The sequence below is a fragment of the Mobula birostris genome, chromosome 4 (assembly GCF_030028105.1).
Source record: "Mobula birostris isolate sMobBir1 chromosome 4, sMobBir1.hap1, whole genome shotgun sequence".
NCBI lineage: Eukaryota > Metazoa > Chordata > Chondrichthyes > Myliobatiformes > Myliobatidae > Mobula > Mobula birostris.
In genome coordinates this window covers 72,696,719-72,718,249 of record NC_092373.1, presented here as the reverse complement: position 1 = coordinate 72,718,249, position 21,531 = coordinate 72,696,719, and the positions used below count along the sequence as shown (strand labels likewise).

At 41.5% G+C, this 21,531-nt stretch overlaps 1 protein-coding gene across 2 annotated transcripts in view; it reads right to left on the bottom strand.

Annotated features, from left to right (window-relative positions):
• LOC140196410 (EF-hand domain-containing protein D1-like) overlaps positions 1-21,531 on the bottom strand; it is a 127,932-nt gene that overhangs the window by 23,731 nt on the left and 82,670 nt on the right. For both annotated transcript variants that reach the window (XM_072255559.1, XM_072255560.1), the window contains exon 2: positions 14,520-14,667. In XM_072255559.1, the coding sequence (XP_072111660.1) occupies positions 14,520-14,667 (148 nt within the window). The remainder of the gene's footprint in view (positions 1-14,519; positions 14,668-21,531) is intronic.

Sequence of the window (21,531 nt, the reverse complement as noted above, 5' to 3'; positions counted from 1 at the left end):
TGCGACCCCTCAGACCACCTCGACCGGCTGCCTGGGACCAACAACAGTGGTCGACCAGACGCTCCACACGAGTCCGTCTCCACCTCCTCTCCTCGCCGAATGCCCCGCTCGGGATCCGACCCCGTTAGCGGACTCACAGCACCTGGTCCATCCTTTGTCTCTCTCTCTCTCCCGCCTTCCCCCCCAAAACCCCATGCATACAATATTTTACAAACACACCAAAAGCATAACAACTATCGCAATTGGTTCATTCGTCCTCCTTATCAATAGATAATCCAAAACAAACTGCTAGCCGGAAGGACTTTCTCAGCAGTTAACATAACAAAGAAGCCCTTTCAATTATAACATAACAAAGAAGCCTTTTTAATTAGACTATGCAGTGACATAAAAAAAAGAAACCCCTTACATTAGCATGCTTTACAAGTCATTGGAATTTCTAAGCAAAACTAAAAATCACTAATTCCATCCAAATATTCTGAAAATTGAACTATTTTTCGTGCTTTGCTTAGTGTAATTGGTCTACAGACAGATTCCTGAATATAAAGGCAAACTGGACGCAGCCTACGGAACAATGCAATTATCAGAATAGTACAGATATTCAAGTACAGATCAGAATAACATTGGCAAGTAGCACTGTTCGGACCAGTAAGGAAGCCAGAATGCAAAAGCTGCATAAATTCTGTTCAATTGTCTTACGTTCCGACAGAGAGCTGTAGTTTGTCTTTGATGCTCCCGATGCAGCCTCCTCTACATTGTTGAGGCCTGTCGTAAATTGGGGTACCACTTCATCAAGCACCTCTGCTCCATCCGCCAAAAGCAGATCTTCCCAGTGGCCCCCATTCCTGTTCCAACATGTCGGTCCATGGCCTCCTCTTGTGCTATGATGAGGCCCCTCTCAGGGTGGAAGAGCCTCACCCTATATTATGTCTGGGTAGCCTCCAACCTAATGGCATAAACATCAGTTTCTCCCTGCGATAAAAAAATTCCCTTCTCCTCTCCTCTTCTTCTATTCCCCACTCCGGCCTCTTGTCTTCTTGCACCTGCCTATCTCCTCCCCCTGATACCCATCCTCCTTCCCTTTCTTCTATGGTCCACTCTCCTTTCCTATCAGATTTCTTCACCTTTGCCTTTCACACCCACCTAGCTTCATCTATCACCTTCTAGCTATCCATCATTCCCTCCCCCCACCTTTTTATTCTGGTGTCTTCCCCTTCCTTTCTAGTCCTGAAGAAGGGTTTTGGCCTGAAACGTCAACTTTTATTTACATAGAAGCTGCCTGACTTGCTGGATTCCTCCAGCATTTTGTGTGTGTTATAGTGGAAATCGTTCTCCCTTTAGTTCGGCAGAAACATCTGATTCTCACATGTTTTGCATGCAACGTGACTTTCTTACCCAGATTGAAATAAAAACCTAGATTAAATGACTAACCAGCCTCTAATGGATTAGAAGCAGCAACTAGTTTAATGAATGGTGTCTTGGGCATTCCTTAGAAAGAATAAAGGAGGATATAACTCGAGACATCCCAGCCGTCTTGGATGTGGGTTGGATGATAACCTCTTACAGAATTTCTTTGAAAATTAAATTGGAATGCAAGTGGTGGTATAGATGACATCCACAAAGCCTGTGCAGGATGTGTACTGAAGTCTAATTTTCTACAGCTGTAGCAATAAATTGTCAATGATTTACTCATTTTGGTGAGGAGCCTGTCAGTGTATGCTGCACACATGTATACATATGCACATGCAAGTCACTGCTATGGTAAAAATAAACTGCTACTTCTGTTTATTGGCAAACCCAAGTGACTGCAATTCATATAATTGCACATAAGCACGAATCAAATAGTTGATCTCCGAAGTCAGAGAGGGTGAAAGTTCGAACCTTCCACTTTAAAACTCACCAAAATTTAGGCTGAAATTGAGGAATTGGTGCATTATAGCACTCAACCTGCCCTGTCTCCTGGCCACAGGCCATCAACAAATTCAAAAGGCAAGTAAAAGTTCTTCCCATTTTAAATAACCGAAAATTCAAATGGGAAGATATATTTAACTTCACATCATTCCCTGTGGTATTGAGGATTTGTTGCGTCAGTTACAATGCCTTATTTTGCGGACTAATTTAACACTGACAAATGGTTGTTTTGATAAACGTATAATTTCCAAAAATCACTGAGAATGCTTTATTAGCCCACCTCTTTACCAAAGGATACCCCAATGTTATGAAGAAGCACAACCTTAAATTTCTTGCCATGCAACTTAAAAAAATCACTGTCATGGCTGGCTACAAAATGCCAAGAATTTAAGAGGCTAATTTAATTCTTGACCTGGAAATTAGTAAAGACTCAGTGTGATTTTATTTAGGTAGAATAAATAATTTTGTCAAAAATGTAGCTTTAATTGAAACAATGCTTCCAATAAATTAAATAACTTTCAGCATTTGTAAGTTTATGACATAATTCTCCCTTCTTGGTACTAGTAACTCAGAAACATGATTCCTCAATCTCAATCCATAAAATAATTCCTCACTCTTACATTTTGTTCATCCCCCAAGTCCTATTTTCACCTTCTGGCTGCTGATCCTTCAGCAGGCTGACTACCACACTCAGAAGTTTTTGCTCTATAAGCCAGTCAAGAGCTTAGGCAAAGTTTTTGGCAGCTCTTTAAGGGGCACAACATCCATTCAGGCAACCTGTACCGAGTTGGATGGCTGGCTGAAATCTGTCTGGCCTACCTGGGAAGTTTAAAGCCCGGGTGTATCAGCATGGCATTCTTCCCAGAATCCTGTGGCCCCTCCTCGTCTATGCAGTTCCGATCTCGACAGTCGAAACCTTAGAGGGGAGGGTTAGCAACCACCTCAGGAGATGGCTGGGGCTGCCAAAGAGCCTGAGCAGCATCGCACTCTATGGACACCACAACAAACTGCAACTGCTTTTCAAATCCTTGGAGGAAGAGTTCAAGGTAACAAGAGCCAGAGAAGTGCTACAGTATAGGGACTCAAGTGACCCGAAGGTGGCTAGAGCAGGGATCCAAGTAAGTACTGGCAGGAAGTGGAGGGCAGAGGAAGCTGTTCAGGAGGCAGAGGCGAGGCTGCGTCACAGGAGGCTGGTGGGAGTGGTCACACGAGGCCGAGCTGGGCTAGGATCTTTTCCAACTCCCCAAATGGACACCAGAGGGAAGGAAAGGCGTCGTCTAGTTCAGAAGGAGGTGAGAGCAGTAGTGGAGGAGACGAGAGCCTACAAGGCAGTGGGAATGAAGCAACAGGGAGCTTGGACAAGATGGGAGAATGCGGTTGAGAGGAAAGTGACCTGGGCTGATCTTTGGAAAGCCGAACCACACCGCACCCAATTTCTCATCCAGGCAGTGTACGATGTGCTTCCAAGCCCATCAAACCTGCACACATGGGGCAAGGCAGAGTCAGCTGCGTGCCCACTGTGCTCCAAGCGAGGAACCCTGGAGCACGTCCTCAGTGGCTGCACAAAGGCACTTGGTGAGGGACGGTACAGGTGGAGGCATGATCAGGTCCTGAAGACCATCGCTGAAGCCGTCAGCGCAGGAGTTGAGTGGGCGAAGCGGTCCCGACCCTCCAAGCAGACCATTGCCTTTGTCAGAGCTGGGGAGCAGCCAATACCTGCCAAAAGAACATCTGCAGGCATTCTGACCTCTGCAAGGGACTGGCAGCTGTTGGTGGACCTCGAAGGGCAGCTGAAGTTCCCCAACCATATCGCAACCACCACCCTGCGACCAGACATTGTCCTAGTGTCTGAGTCGACTAAGCAAGTGGTGCTGCTGGAGCTGACAGTCCCATGGGAAGATAGCTTGGAAGAGGCCTTTGAAAGGAAGCTCTCCAAGTACACAGGACTGGTCAGCAACTGTCAGCAGGCTGGATGGACAGCGAGGTGTCTCCCAGTGGAGGTTGGTTGTAGGGGATTCATAGCCCGTCCTTTAGTTAGAGCCTTCAGCATTTTGCGCATCGAGGGAGAGAGGAAGAGGAGAGCCATCCGCAGTACCACCGATGCGGCAGAGTGGGCCTCAAGATGGCTGTGGCTCCAAAGGGGGGAGCCATGGAGTCATAAGTAGCTAGCTATTGGGACACAAGCTGGGGTCTGATCAGCCCCGGCTGGGTCACCTGGAGGAGGGTGTATGATGTTGAAAGACCCAAAACACCCAATGATTCCAGGAACATCACTGAAGATGTGTCCAGAAGCATCAATAGATGTATGTACACAGCTTGTAATGGTTACTTGAAAACAAACCAAAAGCACTTAGAGATTAAGCACGGGGGAGGGTGGGTTGATACTCTACGATATGCTACCCATCCAATAATGAAGTTCCAAAGTCGAAGAATACGTTGAATCCTTTATTAAGAAACCAACTAAACAAATAATAGAAACTAATGGAACTAAATCTAGCGATGTAATGAAATAAATAGTCTTAACAGATTGAAATGTACCTAAGCTAAATGTTCTTAAAAGTATTCAAGAATATTCAAGCATACCAAGGTGTATTTAAGTGACTTAAAACATCAGCAAAAAGGATAGCACCCCTAGCCCACTCTCTAGCTCTACCCAAACTCGACTAAAAATAAAGCATGAAAATGTAACTGAACTCTTTGTGTCTACCATGTCCCAAATCATGTGGCTAACTACCCATAATAAGCACAGTAAGTGTGCACCTCAAAATGCAATACAGAAAGAAAGAAGATACATGGCTCCTACACCTTCATTAAGATTAATCTTAAAACTGTGCTTTTTGACCAGCTCCGAGTACGGCTCATTCATTATGGTTGTCTACATTTCTGTGATGTAGTCTGGGATACTTTCCCACGTTAAAATCACTTAATAATTAAAAATTATTGAAATGTTTGTTTCAATTATGCAATCAATTCAAAACAAAGAATTATCTTTGGTTGCCCAGATATTAAGTAATGGAAAATAACATCCATCATTAGTGATAGAGTTATTTATAAATCATGCTGGGAAACAGATCAGCTTATACTTGTTGTTAAATATCTGGAGTGGAGGGATTTGGCCAGCTATTGGCTGTAATTGCACTACGGTGTCTTAAAAAAGTCAACCTTGCTATGTGGATGACTTTCTACATCTTGTATTTAAGAATCCTGACAAGCATGCCGTCCACTGGTTAAGTCTGAATTTATTCAAAGTTCGATTAACTGCAGAAAGCAAGATTGAAAGGGAAAAAGGCATAGCCCCTCCAACACAACCCTCTATCTGGTGGAACTGGTCTTCACCTTCAGCAATTTCTCTTCAGCTCCTCCCACTTTCTCCAAACTCAAGGTGTATCCATGGGCACTCGCGTGGGCCCCAGCTACGCCTGCTTTTTCGATGGCTATGTGGAACAATCCATGTTCCAAGCCTTCCCTGGTAATATTCCCCAACGCTTTCTGCACGACATTGATGACTGCTTTGATTCTGCTTTGTGCACCCATGCTGTCAAATTCATCAACTTTGCCTCCAACTTCCACCCTGCCCTAAAATTCACTTGGTCAATTTCTGGCATCTCTCTCCCTTTTCTCGATCTGGAGACAAACTGTCTTTCAACATCGTTTATAAACCTACTGATTCTTACAGCTATCTTGACTATATCTCTTCCTACTCTGTCCCCTCTTAAAATGCTATTCCCTTTTCTCAGTTCCCTCATCTCTGCTGCATCTATTCCCAGGATGAGGTTTTCCTTTCCAGGACATCAGAGATGTCCTCCTGTTCAAATAATGGATTTTTCCTTCCTCCACTATTGATGCTGCTCTCACCTGCATCTCCTCCATTTTTGCAGACATCCGTGCTCACCCAATCCTCCTGGCAACGGAACAGAGATAGGGTTCCTCTTATCCTCACCTATCACACTATGAACCTCTGCACCCAATAATTTTCTCCACAACTTCTGCCACCCCCCCAGCTTTCTGCAGGGATTAATCCCTCCGTGACCCCCTTGTCCATTCGTCCCTCCTGGTGTGTATTCCTGTTAGTGACAGAAATACAGAAATGCTACACATGCCTATTCACCTCCTCCTTTACCTTCACTCAGGGCTCCAACCAGATCTTTCAGGTGAGGCAACACTTCACCTGTGAATCTGTTGGGGTTGTCTACTGTATCTGGTGCTATTCAATGTGGCCTCCTCTATATTACTGAGACACAATGTAAACTGGGAGACCGCTTTGTCGAACACTTCCACTTCATCTGCAAAAAGTGGAATTACCCAGTAGTCAACCATTTTAATTCCTATTCCCATTTCTGTTCTGAAATGCCAGTAAATGGTCTCCTCTTTTGCCACGATGAGGCCACTCTCAGTTTGGAGGAACAACCCCTCATATTCAGTCTAGGTAGCCTGCAACCTGATGGCACGAACATCAATTTATCCTTCTGGTAATTTATTTTTCTTCTTTTTATTCCCTCGTCCCATTCACTTCTCCTCTATTCCCCACTCTGGTGTTTTACCTCTTCTCCTCATCTTCCTATTATATTGTCCTGGTGCTGCTCCTCCTTCTGATATTTCCGTGGTCCATCTCCTCTCCTATCAGATTCCTTCTTCTCCACCTCTTTGCCTTTTCCACCTACCACCCCCCGGCTTGTTATTTCATCACCCCCTTCACCTATCACTTTCCAGACTGTCCTCCTTCCACTCCCCCACCTTCTTATTCTGGCATCTTCCCACTTCCTTTCCAGTCCTGATGAAGGGACTTGGCTCGAAACGTGGACTGTTTATTCATTTCCATAGATGTTGCCTCACCTGCTGAGTTCCTCCAGCAGTTACGTGCGTTGCTCTGGATTACCGGCATCTGTAGAATCTCTTGTGTTTAAAATAGCCATCAACTGTAATAGACTGCAACAAAACAGGCTGCCTGTATGCACAGACAAATAACAAGATGAAATATGAAGTGATACACTTCTGGTAGAAAGCATAAGGCAAAATAATATAGTTGTAATAAAGTCCAAAAAAATGTCCAGTAAATGGGAAATAAAGGTGTTTATGTCTATTGAAAGCAGAGGGGCTATGATTAATCTGTATAAAACAGATAAAAATATAGCTGTAGTATTGTGACAAATGAAGACAGATGAGAAAGTTAGTGGAATAATTTAGGGATGAAGGTTCATGGCTGCAGATTTGGAATGGTAAAGTGTGGCTGTTCTCCTTGGAGAGAAACATTGCTAGAGGTATACAAGGACTGTCACTGGTTTAGAAAAAGGAAATGGGGAGAAGATATACCCACTCACAGATGGCTCGAGGACCAGGGAACACTAATTTAAAATATAATGCCTATCATGGTAGAGCGATGTGCTTTTAAATACTCAGATTTATTATGATCTGGCAATCAAGTCACAGTTGGTAAGAACATAATCAATGACTTCAGAAGAGATTTGGACAGGCAAACAAGACAGCTCAACTTACCCTCATTTTATTGCCAGTAAATTTATCCTTTACCATAAGATCAAAGCCTTTTGTTTATTGTGCATCTTCTTGAAAATGCTCAAGTAATAAACATATAAAACTTGGAAGGAACAGAGCATTTGGGCAGTTTAAGAAAAGGCAGTTTTTCTATCGAGTCTCATCACATTTCCCATCTCTGTGAAAGCTGCAACATGTCATCCAGCTACACTCAAATATATTCATCTCTTCAAATTCCATCACCTTACTATCTTTGGAGTTTTCTACAACCTTCTTAATTGTGACTTTAGGCTATGAATTTAAATCCTTCCCAGATATGCAAGGGGCCCACAATTAGAAGCACAAAGGCCGGGTACTGCACCCGGCCTTTGTAATCAGAAACTTGTGTCAGTCATTATGTTTTATTTTCTGACACTATATTAGGCTCCAGTGCTTTTGAAGCAAAGTAAAAATAAACTGCTGCAAGAACTCAGCAGGTCAAGCAGCATTTATGGAAGCTAAGGAATGATTGACATTTCAGGTTGAGACCCTGCATCAGGACATCAGAACATGGCTATCCATTTGCCTGCATGGATACTGTGTGACACACTGAGTTCTTCCAGCAGTTTACGTTTTGCTCCAAGATTCCAGCATCTGCAGATCTTGTTTCTCATGTTTTTGAACTGTGGAAGAATAAATGTGCCAAGTTTTTCTATCCCTTTGTGACCATCATGGATATACAATGACAAAAATGGCAACTTAGCAAGCCTGACTGAAAAGCTGGAAAGATGCGGTTGTTGTCTGTGACAGTCACATTAGGCCTGAGTCCTCAGGTTTTAGAGAGCTTCTTGTTGTGAGATGCATATATCATGAAGTGTTGCCTTACTGCTTTGCTGTCCTTTTCCTTCTAATCTTAGTTTCCTTTTCCAAGTTTACATAGTAATTCGAGTATCAAATCTGGTCGGGCAACAGTTGTGGTTGGCAGCTCACTTTGGAGGAGAAAAACTCTCATCTCAAACCTCCACTGCCTTGCAGCTCTACCTACTCATGGGAAAGGCTTTGGGAATAAACCTATGGAAAAATCTAGAGCTGGAGTCCCTCAGTTGAATTCAACATTGACTGGCAACTCCTGTGATGCCACTGGGGTCAAACGACATTGGTCTCCGTCATTTCTTTGGATTTATCAGCTGTGTGGAGAGGGAGAGCCTGCTGCATGGGCTTGCTTTCCATATCGTATTGCCCTGGCCTGCATATTGACAGCTAGGACACAACATCCATGGTTGATCCCGACAAATAGAGAGCCTCCATCAAATCTGCCTCTGCCGCTCTCCCCTCTGAAGGTCTTTTCAGGTTCTCATCAGCCTGGTGAGTTAGTTTAAATCCTCCCAATGATGAGATTCATCCTGGAATAGGCGAGGCACAACACTTCCAGTTTAACCAGTATTTATCACTCTCAGAACGGTCCCAATCATCCGGAAATCCTAGAAATCCTGTCCTCTTTCCTGAGTATCCTTTCACACAACTGAAGTGTGTACAGAAATGTTCCCAAGAACTGGCTGTGATAAATGCCACTGAGGGCAATGAGTTGAAATTCCCTGCTTTGATTTGGGAAACATTTTGTATTACATACTATGTTTAGCAGGCAGATCCTGCTTACTTCAATATGGTTACCTTGAGCAGTGACTACAGCTACTGCTGGAAATAGTTTTGATTCAAGCTACAAAATGAATTTCTAAAATTTGTTTTAACACTCTTCAGTCTCCTATTACACTTGTTCTTGAAAATTATTGAACAATTAAGGAGTGAGCACAAAGAGGAGGCTTGATGCTATGGGTCACATGTGGGGGGGGGGGGGGGGGTTGGTGGAGATGAGTGTGTGACCAGAGACGGAGATAGTCAATTTGCAAATGCAAGCAAGTCACTGCTCAAGGTAACCAATTTAGAAACTGAAGTGTTTCTATATAGAGTATTACAATGAAAAACAAACCAATTGTTTAGATCAGTTCAACATATCCTTAAATACAATGGGTGTGCTTGAGGACTATCTACTAGTGTCCAGAGAATCTATTAAAGGCTTTTAATGCAAGGGTTAGGTCTGTGGAGGAGACAAAGTAGCTGCGAGCAATTAGCTGTTGGATGAGCCAGATTTGATAAGCAGTGTTTAAGGTGCATGCTTATCTAAGCAGATACTGCAATCATGAAAAATGTGGATATTATTTCACAAACAGTAACTTCTTAAGGATATAGGCATCTAAGGAAGACAAGGGTCAAGATAAGTTATGGAACAAAATGAATTAAATGTTAAGCAATTCATTGCAAATTGCAAAGCTAACCCACTTAATGCTTGTGCATTAAGGAGCCTATTGCTGAATAGCTTGGAGAGCATTAACTGTCCTTCCGGGTGAGGCCAAGAATCACGTCATATGATGTCAATACCAACTGCACAAATCATACCCAGTGTCATTGCAAACTATATCCAACTGTCTAGCCCCTGTTGAAATTTCATTTCCCCCAAAATCGACCTCTTTTTTTAAGAATCTTAAATGAGGCTCGAACTTATAAATGAAGAAGATAAGAGAAAACATCAGTTGGCATTTTCCATGCTAAAATTTAATTTCACTTTTGACTTCGAGTTTATTCTGGGATATTTCATCGCACAACCCCTGCCCAGGCCTCCCTGTTGGTCTACAAATGTGCCCATCCACGTGGTGTCCCATGAACTCAACTGCAAGTTGGTCGAGCAGCATTTTCCCAGCTTACTCCTAAGTTTTATTTTGGAGACTAGAAACCATTCAGAAAGAAAATAAAGCAACATCTTGTGATTTTTCACCAGTGTTATTCACAACAGTGCCCAGGAGAATGGCGTTTATCTGGCATTTCAGATATGTCAGCAGTACCAATGTCCAAGGTTCAGGAAGTAGATTAAGTACAAGGAAAAGAAGTACCAATTGAAATATGATTCACTGTACACAATGTAGTAAAAATCTGATACAGATTATCAGCATTTTGGTTTCCTGTAACTTTTTTCCAACATAGCCATATTTAGAAAAGTATCCTGGCAGGGAAGAGCAAATCATTTTTAGACTATTGCACAATCTGCTGGAAGGAATCAGCATATCTAAGAGGATCAGTGGGAGGAAAGAAATTGTCGACATTTCAGACTTAAATGTCGACACTTTTCTTTCCTCTTACCAAAGCTGCTTGACCCAGTGAGTTCTTTCAGTAGATTCTGAGTTGCTCCAGTTTCCAGCATCTGTGGTCTCTTGTGTATCCATTTTTAAAAACTAGAAGCTTCAAGATTATAAGATTTGGAAAAAAAATTAGAGCTTATTCTTCAAACAAAATTTGATATTTTACCAGTGAAAATACCAATGTGTATAATTCTATCTTGAGAAAATAAAACACCCATCTGCCAGGCCACGGGTCTTCCGCCATGTGTCATTAAGAAGTTATTGTTTGTGGACTAGGTACATGCAAATATAGGGTGACACAGTAGTGTAGTGGTTAGCACAACACTTTACAGGACAGGGGACCTGGGTTCAATTCTTTCCACTGTCTGTAAGGGGTTTGTTTACTTATTTATTGAGATACAGCATAGAGTAGTCCCTTCAGGCCCTTTGAGCCATGCCACCAATTTAACAGTAGCTTAAACATGGGACAGTTTACAATATCCAATTAACCTAACAACCTGCACGTCTTTGGACTGTGGGAGGAAACCAGAGCATCCGGAGGAAACCAACGCAGTCACGGGGAGAACGTACAAACTCCTTATAGGCAGCGTCGGGAATTGAACCCCGGTCACCTGTACTGTAAAGCGTTGTGCTGACCACTACACTACCGTGCCGCCTCTTTTTTTCCCTGTGACTGCATGGATTTCCTCTGGGTGCTCCAGTCTCCTCCCACAGTCCAAAGATATACCAGTTGGTAGGTTAATTGCTCATTGTCAACAGTCCTGTGATTAGGCTAGGGTTAAATGAAGGGATTTCTGGGTGGCATGGCTCAGAAGGCTGGAAGGGCCTATTCTGTGCTGTATCTCAATAAAATAAAATACATATATATAAAGGTACAGCTTCCAGGTGGCTTTATGGTTAATTTGGGAAGAGATTATAGGACAGCAGTATGAGCATAATTTACTCAGTTGGTGTGTAAAAAAGGAATAAAAATATAGAGATTTGATTGAGATAATAGGAAGAAGAAATGTCATTATGCTTTGCTTACTTTGTTCTGATATTCCACTCAATTTACCACCCAAAGATAAGCAGTTTACAGACCGATAAATGCACACAATTATTTTTAATGTTTCTGCCACCTGTCACTGATTTGTCGTCAATTTAGTCCTTTGGTACCTTGATCACTGAGAGGTGATCTGACTAATGGCGGGAAGAAATAGCACAGACCACTTTAAAAACCTTATGCAACAATCTATTTATATCCTGAGAAAGGAAAATGGGAAAAAAAACAATGTACATACAGATCTAAATTGTGTACATATTCGATTTAATTGATTCACGGTAAAGGTCGAGACAAGTTCAAGCAAACAGACTTCAATCAATTATGCTGATAGAACAGCTCTCTTCGTAAACTGCTTCAAGCAGCAAAATTACTTAACACTAAATCATTGTAGAATGCAGGATTTGTGAACTAAACAATATTTGCATTTCTGCATTTGAACGTGATCCATCAGAAGTTATTTTTAAGAACTTTGACATGGTTTAACTCACCTTCTTACAGACAATTATCAATCTTGAAAAATGCTTTTGCATTACTTTCATTCATGGTGTAGGTCCCACTCTTTTCAGTATTTATCTCTAGTCCAGTACAAGTAAGATACAGAAAATGCTTGTTTCCATCAAGTGAACTAAGTGAGCACTATAGGGACCCAGCAAAGATTTCTTGCCCAAAATATTTAAACCGTGTCTCCTTTTCTCAGGTTGAGTACAATTCAGTCAGCAGCTTTGATTAATATTGTGGTATAAACACCACAGTTCAGTCCTGTAAAGTCACCAGACTGCCCTCTCATACAATTGGTATTTCTTTAACCTTTAATGAAACCCAGTATTGCAGTGCAAATTCTGCTAAAATAATCCATGAAAAGTAGCACAAATGGATTCTGACCACTTGTTAAGTTTCCTAATGACTTTCTATTTGTGTTACACCTTAATTAGAATACATGCAATTTTTGTTCATAAGAAGGGTTAATATTAAATTGGTAGATACTATCTACCAAGATGGATCTATAGTACTGTGCAAATACTTAAGCACATTTATATAGGCAGAGTGCCTAAGACTTCTGCACAGTACTGTATTTGTCAAGGTGGAACAGAGAGTTAGTTTGTAAATCTGGCAGGAGCAAAGCATGTTGGGAATGGTGAGGGTGGAGCACCATGGGAAGGGTGTGAATTAGGTGACAGAAAAGGAGTGCAGGGGTGGCGGTTGGGATGGGTGAAGACACACCTTGCCCTGACACACCAGGCAAGGTAGTTTGATTCTAAATAATTGGCTTATTGATCATTACAGAATGTCTCTCTAGTGCTTCCTGCTCCTTCCCCTCCCCCTTCCCCTTTTCCCAACCATGAATACCCTTTTCCTGCCCTCTTCCCACTCTCAAACCACAACAGAGACCCATATCAGAATCAGGTTTATCATCACTCACATATGTCATGACATTTGTTTTTTTATGGCAGCAGTACAGAGCAATACATAAAATTAATACAGTACTGTACACACAGGTAGGTACCTAAAACTTTTGCATATCATTGTAGTACCCAAACTTTGGATTAAAAGGAACATAGTGCATTTAAAAAAAATTCACAATGTATTTTGATTACAACGTAGGTTTTATATTTAATAAAGCTCCCATCAGGTACTACTCAGTCTTGGTAGCAACCAATAGAACAGACATGGATTCTCTCCCCTTATCTCTAATACAAAGTCCATTAATATTGAATTTACCCTCCAATTCTACCTAAGACATCAGCTAAAGAATCACCATCTTCTTGTGTAATCATGGTCCTCAGCTCAACATCTTATGATGTGGTTTGTTTCCATTACAAACGCCATCTATAAATTTGTTGACAATACAACTATCGTTGGCAGAATTTCAGATGGAGTGAAATATATCAGCCAGTGGAGTGGTGTCACAGCAACAACCTTGCACTCAACATCAGTAAGACCAAAGAACTGATTGTGGACTTCAGAATGGATAAGATGAAGGAACACTCACCAGTCCTCAGAGGGACCCGAGGTGGGAAATTATTTCAAGTTCCTGGGTGTCAATATCTTTGAGGATCAAACCTGATCCCAACATAACGATGCTGCTACACAGAATGCACAACAGCAGCTATATCTCGTTAGGAGTTTGAGGAGATCTGGTATATCACCTAAAACACTCAAGAACATCTACATATGTACCATGGATAGCATTTTGACAGGCTGCATCACTGTCTGGTATGGGAGGGGGTTGGGGGCTACTGCACAGGACCAAAATAAGCTGCAGAAAGTTGTAAAATTAGTTAACTCCATCACAGGCACTAGTCTCTGTAGTATCCTGGACATCTTCAAGGAGTGATGTCTCAGAAAGGTGGCATCCATCATTCAGGACTCCATCACCCAGGTCGTGCCTTGTTCTCACTGCTACCATCAGGAAGGAGGAACCGGAGCCTGAACACACACACGCGCGCGCACACACACACGCACGCGCGCACACACACGCGCGCGCGCACACACACGCGCGCGCGCACACACACACACACACACACAGTGATTCAGGAACAACTTTTTCCCCTCTACCATCCAATTTCTGAATGGAAATTGAACCCATGAACACTACCTCACTATTTTTTAAAATTTCTATTATTGCACTACTTTTTAATTTAACTGTAAGAGATATATGTTTCATAAACTATGTTTTATTCTATTATTATGTGTTCCATTGTACTGCTGCTGCAAAAACAACAAATTTTACGACATATGCCAGTAATATTAAACCTGATTCTGATATATTAAACTAGTTTGCAGATAATGCCATGTAACTGCTGCATTAGATTGAAAAGCTAATATATTATAATAAAACAGAGACATGTGGCCTTTATACATGGATAAAAACAGTTCAAGATAAAGCTGTGAAAAAGAAACATCCTCACCTCTCGGAAGTTCAGCTTCCCATCAAAATCCTCGTCTACTTCTTTGATCATGTTTTTGAGGCCAAGGTGGGTCTGAGGGGCTCCAAGTTTTTCCATCATCAGTTTTAGTTCCATTAAGTCAATGAAGCCATCCTTTCCAGAGTCATAACTGCAGAAAGTTAGAGGAAGTGACAAATAAGGCTGATGTGGAAACAGGGAAACTCCAGCAGTGTATGAGGGTAGGAAGGTAATGGAGGATTGGGAAGGGGCTGGATGTGGTAAGGAGAATGAGAAAGGGAACAAATGAAAACTGAACCAATCAAACTATCTATAATTTCATTGTCAACTTCCTATGCACTTGGATCTGCAACTCTCACTTCCAAATTCACTGCAGCCTTGGTCTCAGCAAACCGTACTTATTTAGGCATTTTATTGACTCGGCTTTCAAAGCAGGTGGAGAAGTGAAGATCTCCTACACATGCAGTTTTCAACAAACATTTTCATAAAGTAGTGGGTCGTCTGGCATAATTTAATTTTTCTCGACTTTTGTCTGAAGGTTTTTCCTCATGTATAGAGTTCTGATTGGCCTTCATTGTCAGGGACTGCCATACTGTACCTCCATTCATTAACATTAATAAAGTGATCACACCTTCACATTTCTAGACTTCACAGTCACAGCCAACAGCAAACATTCCCTCAACGCTGACATCGGCACAACTTTGCGATGAAAATGTCCAAGCCGAAAAAGGGGGTGGCAGGCCACCAAAAAACAACAGAGAACTTGAAAGGACAAGAGCACTAAACTCATGTCTTCAGTACATGCCACTCCTGTAGTGAAGTGGGACAACACGCCAGGCGTGAGGAGAAATTCAACAGCTCTCACTTTTGCCACCTCAGGCCGACATCACAATCACAAGCAGCCCTGAAGCAATAAATGTGTCAAAATACATTTGTTCCGTTTGTAGATTGGCCGTACTCAGTGAATGAACAGCGAACCATAAGCAAGGTATGAAGAATGCATTGAGACGGAAAACTGGAATATTGTTGCAGAGTGTCGGAAACAGTCAAGAGGCAAAATGGCGTGGAAAGCTCGGTGGTTGAAAAGAGGGTCCAGAGAAAACTGAGGTCTGTAAATGTTGTACCTCTCAGCCACAGCTTTCATCAGCACATCAAACTGCCTTGACAGCTTGAGGATCCTGAAACATTTTGAAATATGTTCAGTACAGAGTGGATCCAGCACAAGAAAACCATCCCTCTGGGATGACCCATCAGCCTGTGGGGGAGGCATTTCACAAATAAAAAGTCAATTTAAAACTGGGATGATTGAGAGATGTTTGGGAAGAGGGTAATTAGGACAGTATTTTTTTACACACATAATTGTTGGATCATAAGATGTTTTACCATGGAGAGTGGTCCAGTTAAAGACTATTACATTGGAAGGAAAAATTGAATACACAAGAAAGTGCTGCAGCCAGAGCCAGACAGAAAACCATTTGGACCAAGGTATGAAAAGGCTACCTTACAGTAAAAGCACTGTCTACTCTTGAATTATTGACTATTTTCAGCTTTATAAATCATTCAATATTTCTCAGCTACCTGCTTAAGAAAACTGAAGGGGGTGTAAGAGCGAGTGGATCTGCTTGATAACAAATCCCAAATGTCCGACCTTATCCTGGTCCAAGAAAGTTTAAGTGTACTTACTGTATCATGCATTAGATGATCATTTCCATTAACCACTATTCCTGCAAACTTACCATAGTTAACATAAACTGTCATGACAGCGTCAGTCGATGATACGCACCACACCCTCCTCACCAGCACAAAATGTACAGACGTGTTTATTTATACAATTTGACCAAAATATGGCTGGAGTAAATATAGCTGAACTTTAAAAAAATACCTGGTCTTGAGAACCAACACATGAACACATTTGCAAACAACACTATTCTAGATCAGTAAACAACACCCACGTTTATTCTCAGGACACAAATAGAAATCATATCAAGTTAGGTCAGGCAAAGTTTGTTGGTATATACACAAGTACAGCGGGGTAGAAATATAATAAAAATAACTCCATATATTTGGAAAACACATAACTTAAATTATACAAGGCAGTGAAGAAAAAGATTGTGCAAAACAAGGTATCAGTGCAAAAGAGAATCAGTAACAAGTGCATGGTAGTGCAAGAATCTGGTCTGATGAGGTAGGGGTAGTGCTGTATAGGATGGTTCAACAGGAGGCACACTAATGTAATATAGGCTATCTAGGTTCAATTCCAGCCCCTGGCTAAAAGGAGTTTGTACGTTCTCCCCATGTTCGTCTGGGTTTCCTCCGGGTGCTCCGGTTTCCTCCCACAGTCCACAGACCTATTGGTCGGTGGGTTAATTGATCATTGCCAATTGTTCCATGATGAGACTGGGATTAAATTGGGGGATCGCTGGGCGGCATGGCTCGAAGGGCTGAAAAGGCCTACCCTGCGCTGTATCCCAACAAATAAATAGATAAGAATCTTATGGTTGTAGGACAGTAGCTGTTCCTGAACCTAGTGCTGACAACTTCGGGCTTCTGTTCGTTTGCCTGAGAGTTAACAGTGAAAAGAGGACATGACCCCGGTGACACCTTCTTGAATCAGAACCTCATAAACTGTGCTGTTAATGCTTTCAATGGCTTCTATGGCAATTAACATTATGACTCACTTTTGATCTGGTCAGGCACTTTCAAAAATGGAAAATAAACCATAAATAAAGAATGTAATAACAAAATATGGAACATACAGTTCAATAATGAATTATAAAGCAAGGGCTAATTAATGAGATACAGCTATTTCTTAACCAAACTATGCCAATAGAATATATTTTGTTTGGCAGCTAGTCCCCGCTGAAGTGCCAAATGCAGAGTGGTATTCCAAAATAAATCTTGTGAACTAAGAAAAACATCATTGGAGGAGTTGGTCACAAACAACTTGTGCTCTCTCCTTCGGCAGCTGGTTCAAGATTGTGCACTATAGGACAAACCACAATGAATCTACAGATTTATTTGAACCAGGACCAGCAGGCCTGCTCCTTTCTGTCCCAGGTTAGGGGAAAAATGGCCAATGAAGAAGTCTTAAAAACCAAGACAGATCCTTTATTTCTCAGCAAGCCGTATAGGGTGGCAACCTGTCCCCAATTATTCTTTATTTTAGTCACTTGCAGCTGCTCCCTCCACTGAAATCCATAAAAATCCTGTTCCTGTGTCAGGTCCAATATTGTGTGGGTCATCTTGCAGATTTCCAGCCTTATATGGATAGTCCAGACTGATGAAGCTGCATCCGCAGCTCCGGGAAATGATGCAAGGATAGCCTACATTCTGGTCTTTGGGCCAAGCATTTGGAGCCAGGGGAGAGCTGATCACAAAATTCAATGACACACTGCTACTTTTAAAAATTATTGCCGCAGAATCTAAAATAAGTTTGTAAAAATAAATGAGTACTTACTGAAACAGGAAGTTAGGGCATGGAGCCCAGCGAATGCCATGTAGCCAAGCATTGTGCATTCACAAGACCTTCTGCAGCACAAAGGCACACAGAAAGGGCTAGCTTACTAGACAAGTCTTCCATGTTAGTGGGATATGTCCCACTTCATTCATTAACAAGGTGGTCCTTTTAAATTAGGTCATCAAGATTTAAAACTAAAAGCAGTATGAAACATAACTCCAACACTCTGTAAATGTCCAAATTATAAATGAAGAATGCTGTCAGTACTCAGATGGTCAGGCTGAGGGGGAAGAGAAATGGTGTCAATGTCAAGTCAATGGACCTTCGTCAGAACTGGAAAACTGAGAAAAGAGGTGTGGTGTGATTTTAATTACGTAGAAGGGAAGGTTAGAGATTATGGGAGGTAAAATGTCTGTTCAATAGCTGCTGCCTGGACTCTGTATTTCCAGTTTTTTTCTGTTTTATTTCAGAATTCCAACATGTGCAGTTTTTATTTGATTTTCATTTGCAAGGTAAGAAGAACTTTGAAATCTGATAGTTTTGTTGTAGAAAGAACAAATTTCACGACCTATGACAGTGATATCAAACCTGATTCTGAAAGTTGGAACAAAATAATACACTTTGAAATAGAAGTGGAAGCAAAGGTACAGTCTTCCCTGTGAAGAGAAAATTCAAAGGGACTATCTGAAATTGTTAAACTCGCACTACTTTGCACATGTTTTTGACTCAACATGCATGAGTTTCGAGTTTATAACTAGTTAGAACTAATTGCAAGAGAGTTCCTAAGAGCCTTAGAAATCTCCCCGACTGTATTACATATAAAATAGCTATTTTTCAAATGACTGGAGGTAACCCTTTCTTCCCCAGCCCGTCACCTTTTTTGAGGCTCTTCACTCCTCCCGTTTTCTGCAATTTAAACACATCCCTAATTCTGATGAAGAGCACTTGACCTGAATGAAAGACTGTTTTTTCCCCCTATTGACGCACCATGATTTGCTTTACACTCCTAGCATTCTGTTTACAGCTTGACTTTCCAATATCTGCTCTTCTTTTTAAAAGGAATGTCAGTAACAAACTTGAAGAGAATTGACAATTCCTTAACCAGTTGCAGATTAGGTTATTACTGCGAAATAAGAGGTCAGCTGTGCCAGGATTACATGATTTTATCGCTATCATTCAGATCCAACGGTTCACCACTGGTATTATTACCTGACTGGTCTGTCTACTCATTGCACTTCCAATTGGTGTACCTATTAAGACCTTAAGATATAGGAACAGAATTAGGCCATTCATCCCATCGAGTCTGCTCCGCCATTCAATCATGGGCTGATCCAATTCTTCCAGTCATCCCCACTCCCCTGCCTTCTCCACATACCTTTGATGCCCTGGCTAATTAAGAATCTATCTATCTCCGCCTTAAATGCGCCCAATGATTTGGCTTCCGCAGCCACTCATGGCAACAAATTCCACAGGTTTACCACCCCATGACTAAAGTAATTTCTCCACATCTCTGTTCTAAGTGGGCGTCCTTCAATCCTGAAGTCGTGCCCTCTTGTCCCTAGACTCCCCTACCATGGGAAATATCTTTGCCATATCTAATATTGCACATGTTAATACCTTTCTAATATAAAAACCAATTCAATCAATAATAATGTATGTTGCAACCAATACAGCATCAAAAACAGAGCTCTATATCCATATGGTATAGCCAAGGTGATGACTGTCGGGAAGGCAAATTTTCACTGATAGCAACATTATCACTCAAAGTATGGTAGGCTCGGAAATTAGTTCCATGGAATTAATTGTTAATATTGTTTTCTACAAATCTGGTCATCTTTGACACATGTTGGCTCCTGACCCACGTTGCGTTTTGTCAGTATTGCAGTTACTTTGATGCCATATTGGTGAACTGATCGATTAAAGGTTGTGACTGCAGTTCTGGTCTTGACTTTACAGGAAACAAGTGACAGCACAACTGAGGGTGAAGAGGAAGTTTTATAGGGCTGGAGATATGTAACTACAAGGATGGGCACAGCCGGGGCAGAGGAACAGAAGAGGTGGAGGAGAGGAGAGATTTAAAATAAGTTGTAAAAATAATGTTGTCCAAGTCTAGGTATATAAAGAAGCGAATTTACCAAAGGTGAGAGTAAGTCGGGGATCTAAATTTTCAAACAAGAATGAAGGAGAAAATCTTTTCATCCAGAGTGTGGTGGGAATTTAAAACTCATTGCCTGAAAACAATAAGTAAGGCCAGAACACTCAAACATAATTTATAAAGTGCTTTGATGAGCACTTAACGTGTCAGATCCCAGCACTTAACGCGAGTGCTGGGAATTGTGATTATTTTGAATGGCTCTTCCTGATCCAGAAAGCGACTGGGCTGCGTGGTCTTGTGCAGTAGGTTTCTTGAGTTCCGTGTACTGAGCTTGCTGCCAACATCATCACTGCAATTAATGCTGGGCTATTACATACAGTACACTTTGCAGGAGATGTAATCACTTAACACTTCGCAGGAGATCTAATCATTTGACACTTCGCCCTTTAAATGAACTGAAATGACTAATCTCATTTTTGATGCTACATTAGCTCTGCTTTTGAAAGCTTGGTCAGGTTTCTAGATTTGTGCCCACATCAATGACTTCCTTATACCTGTAATCTGAAAATCCTGGCTTTAAACAGGTGGAACTAAGGCTGCAGCTGAGTCTTAGCACATGCTTTAGGTTCAACAGGCATGAGTTCTGAACTTATAAAAAGCAAAAGCTGGACTAGTTAGTCAGAACTAATTTCAAGAAGGTTAGAAATCTCCCTGAATATATTCCACATAAAATCGTTATTTTTCAGATGACTCGAGCCTCTCTCAAGGTCCAGAAAGTAGATTGTGATCTGTCTTTAGAGTGTTCTCACACAGGAATAAGCACTAACCAGCATTTTAATATAATGGAGAGTCTGGCTAGGACTGGCAAAGTACCAGGGATAAGCAAAAAGGATGCAAAACTTGAATACTTTTCATTCAACATGCTAACTGATCTGATGATAAGACAGATCATTTTTAGGTCTGTACAATAGAGCAAAGGTTGGTTCAGGTCAAGCTGAGGTTACTAAGGCACTGTGTCAGATTCCAAATCAGCTATTTTTATACTTTACACACATTTTGGTTTGTACTTTAAAAATTCTGGACATATACACAACTAGAGTGAATAGATAATCATCTTATTTTAAGCCTGTGTTAGTATCGTTCACAAACTCGTTTTTAGAGTAACAATGCAAAAGCTGGCACTTGTCGACTCCTGTCAAAGTGACAGCTGTCATCTTCAAAGGGTACTGATGTTAAAAACTGCATTGATCTAAGCCAACAGAGTACTGCTAGCAATTTAAATACATCTCTCACTCCCTGCTAGGCCTGATGCAATTTATCTAATACATATACACACTGAACAAAAACAGATCCACTCAAAATAAAATCTGCAAGTTCATCTTGGCCTCAAGGGAGAACACTAATTGGATTCAGAAGATTAAATATTCTGAAAACAAACATGTCTATGTTTCTCATAATATTAG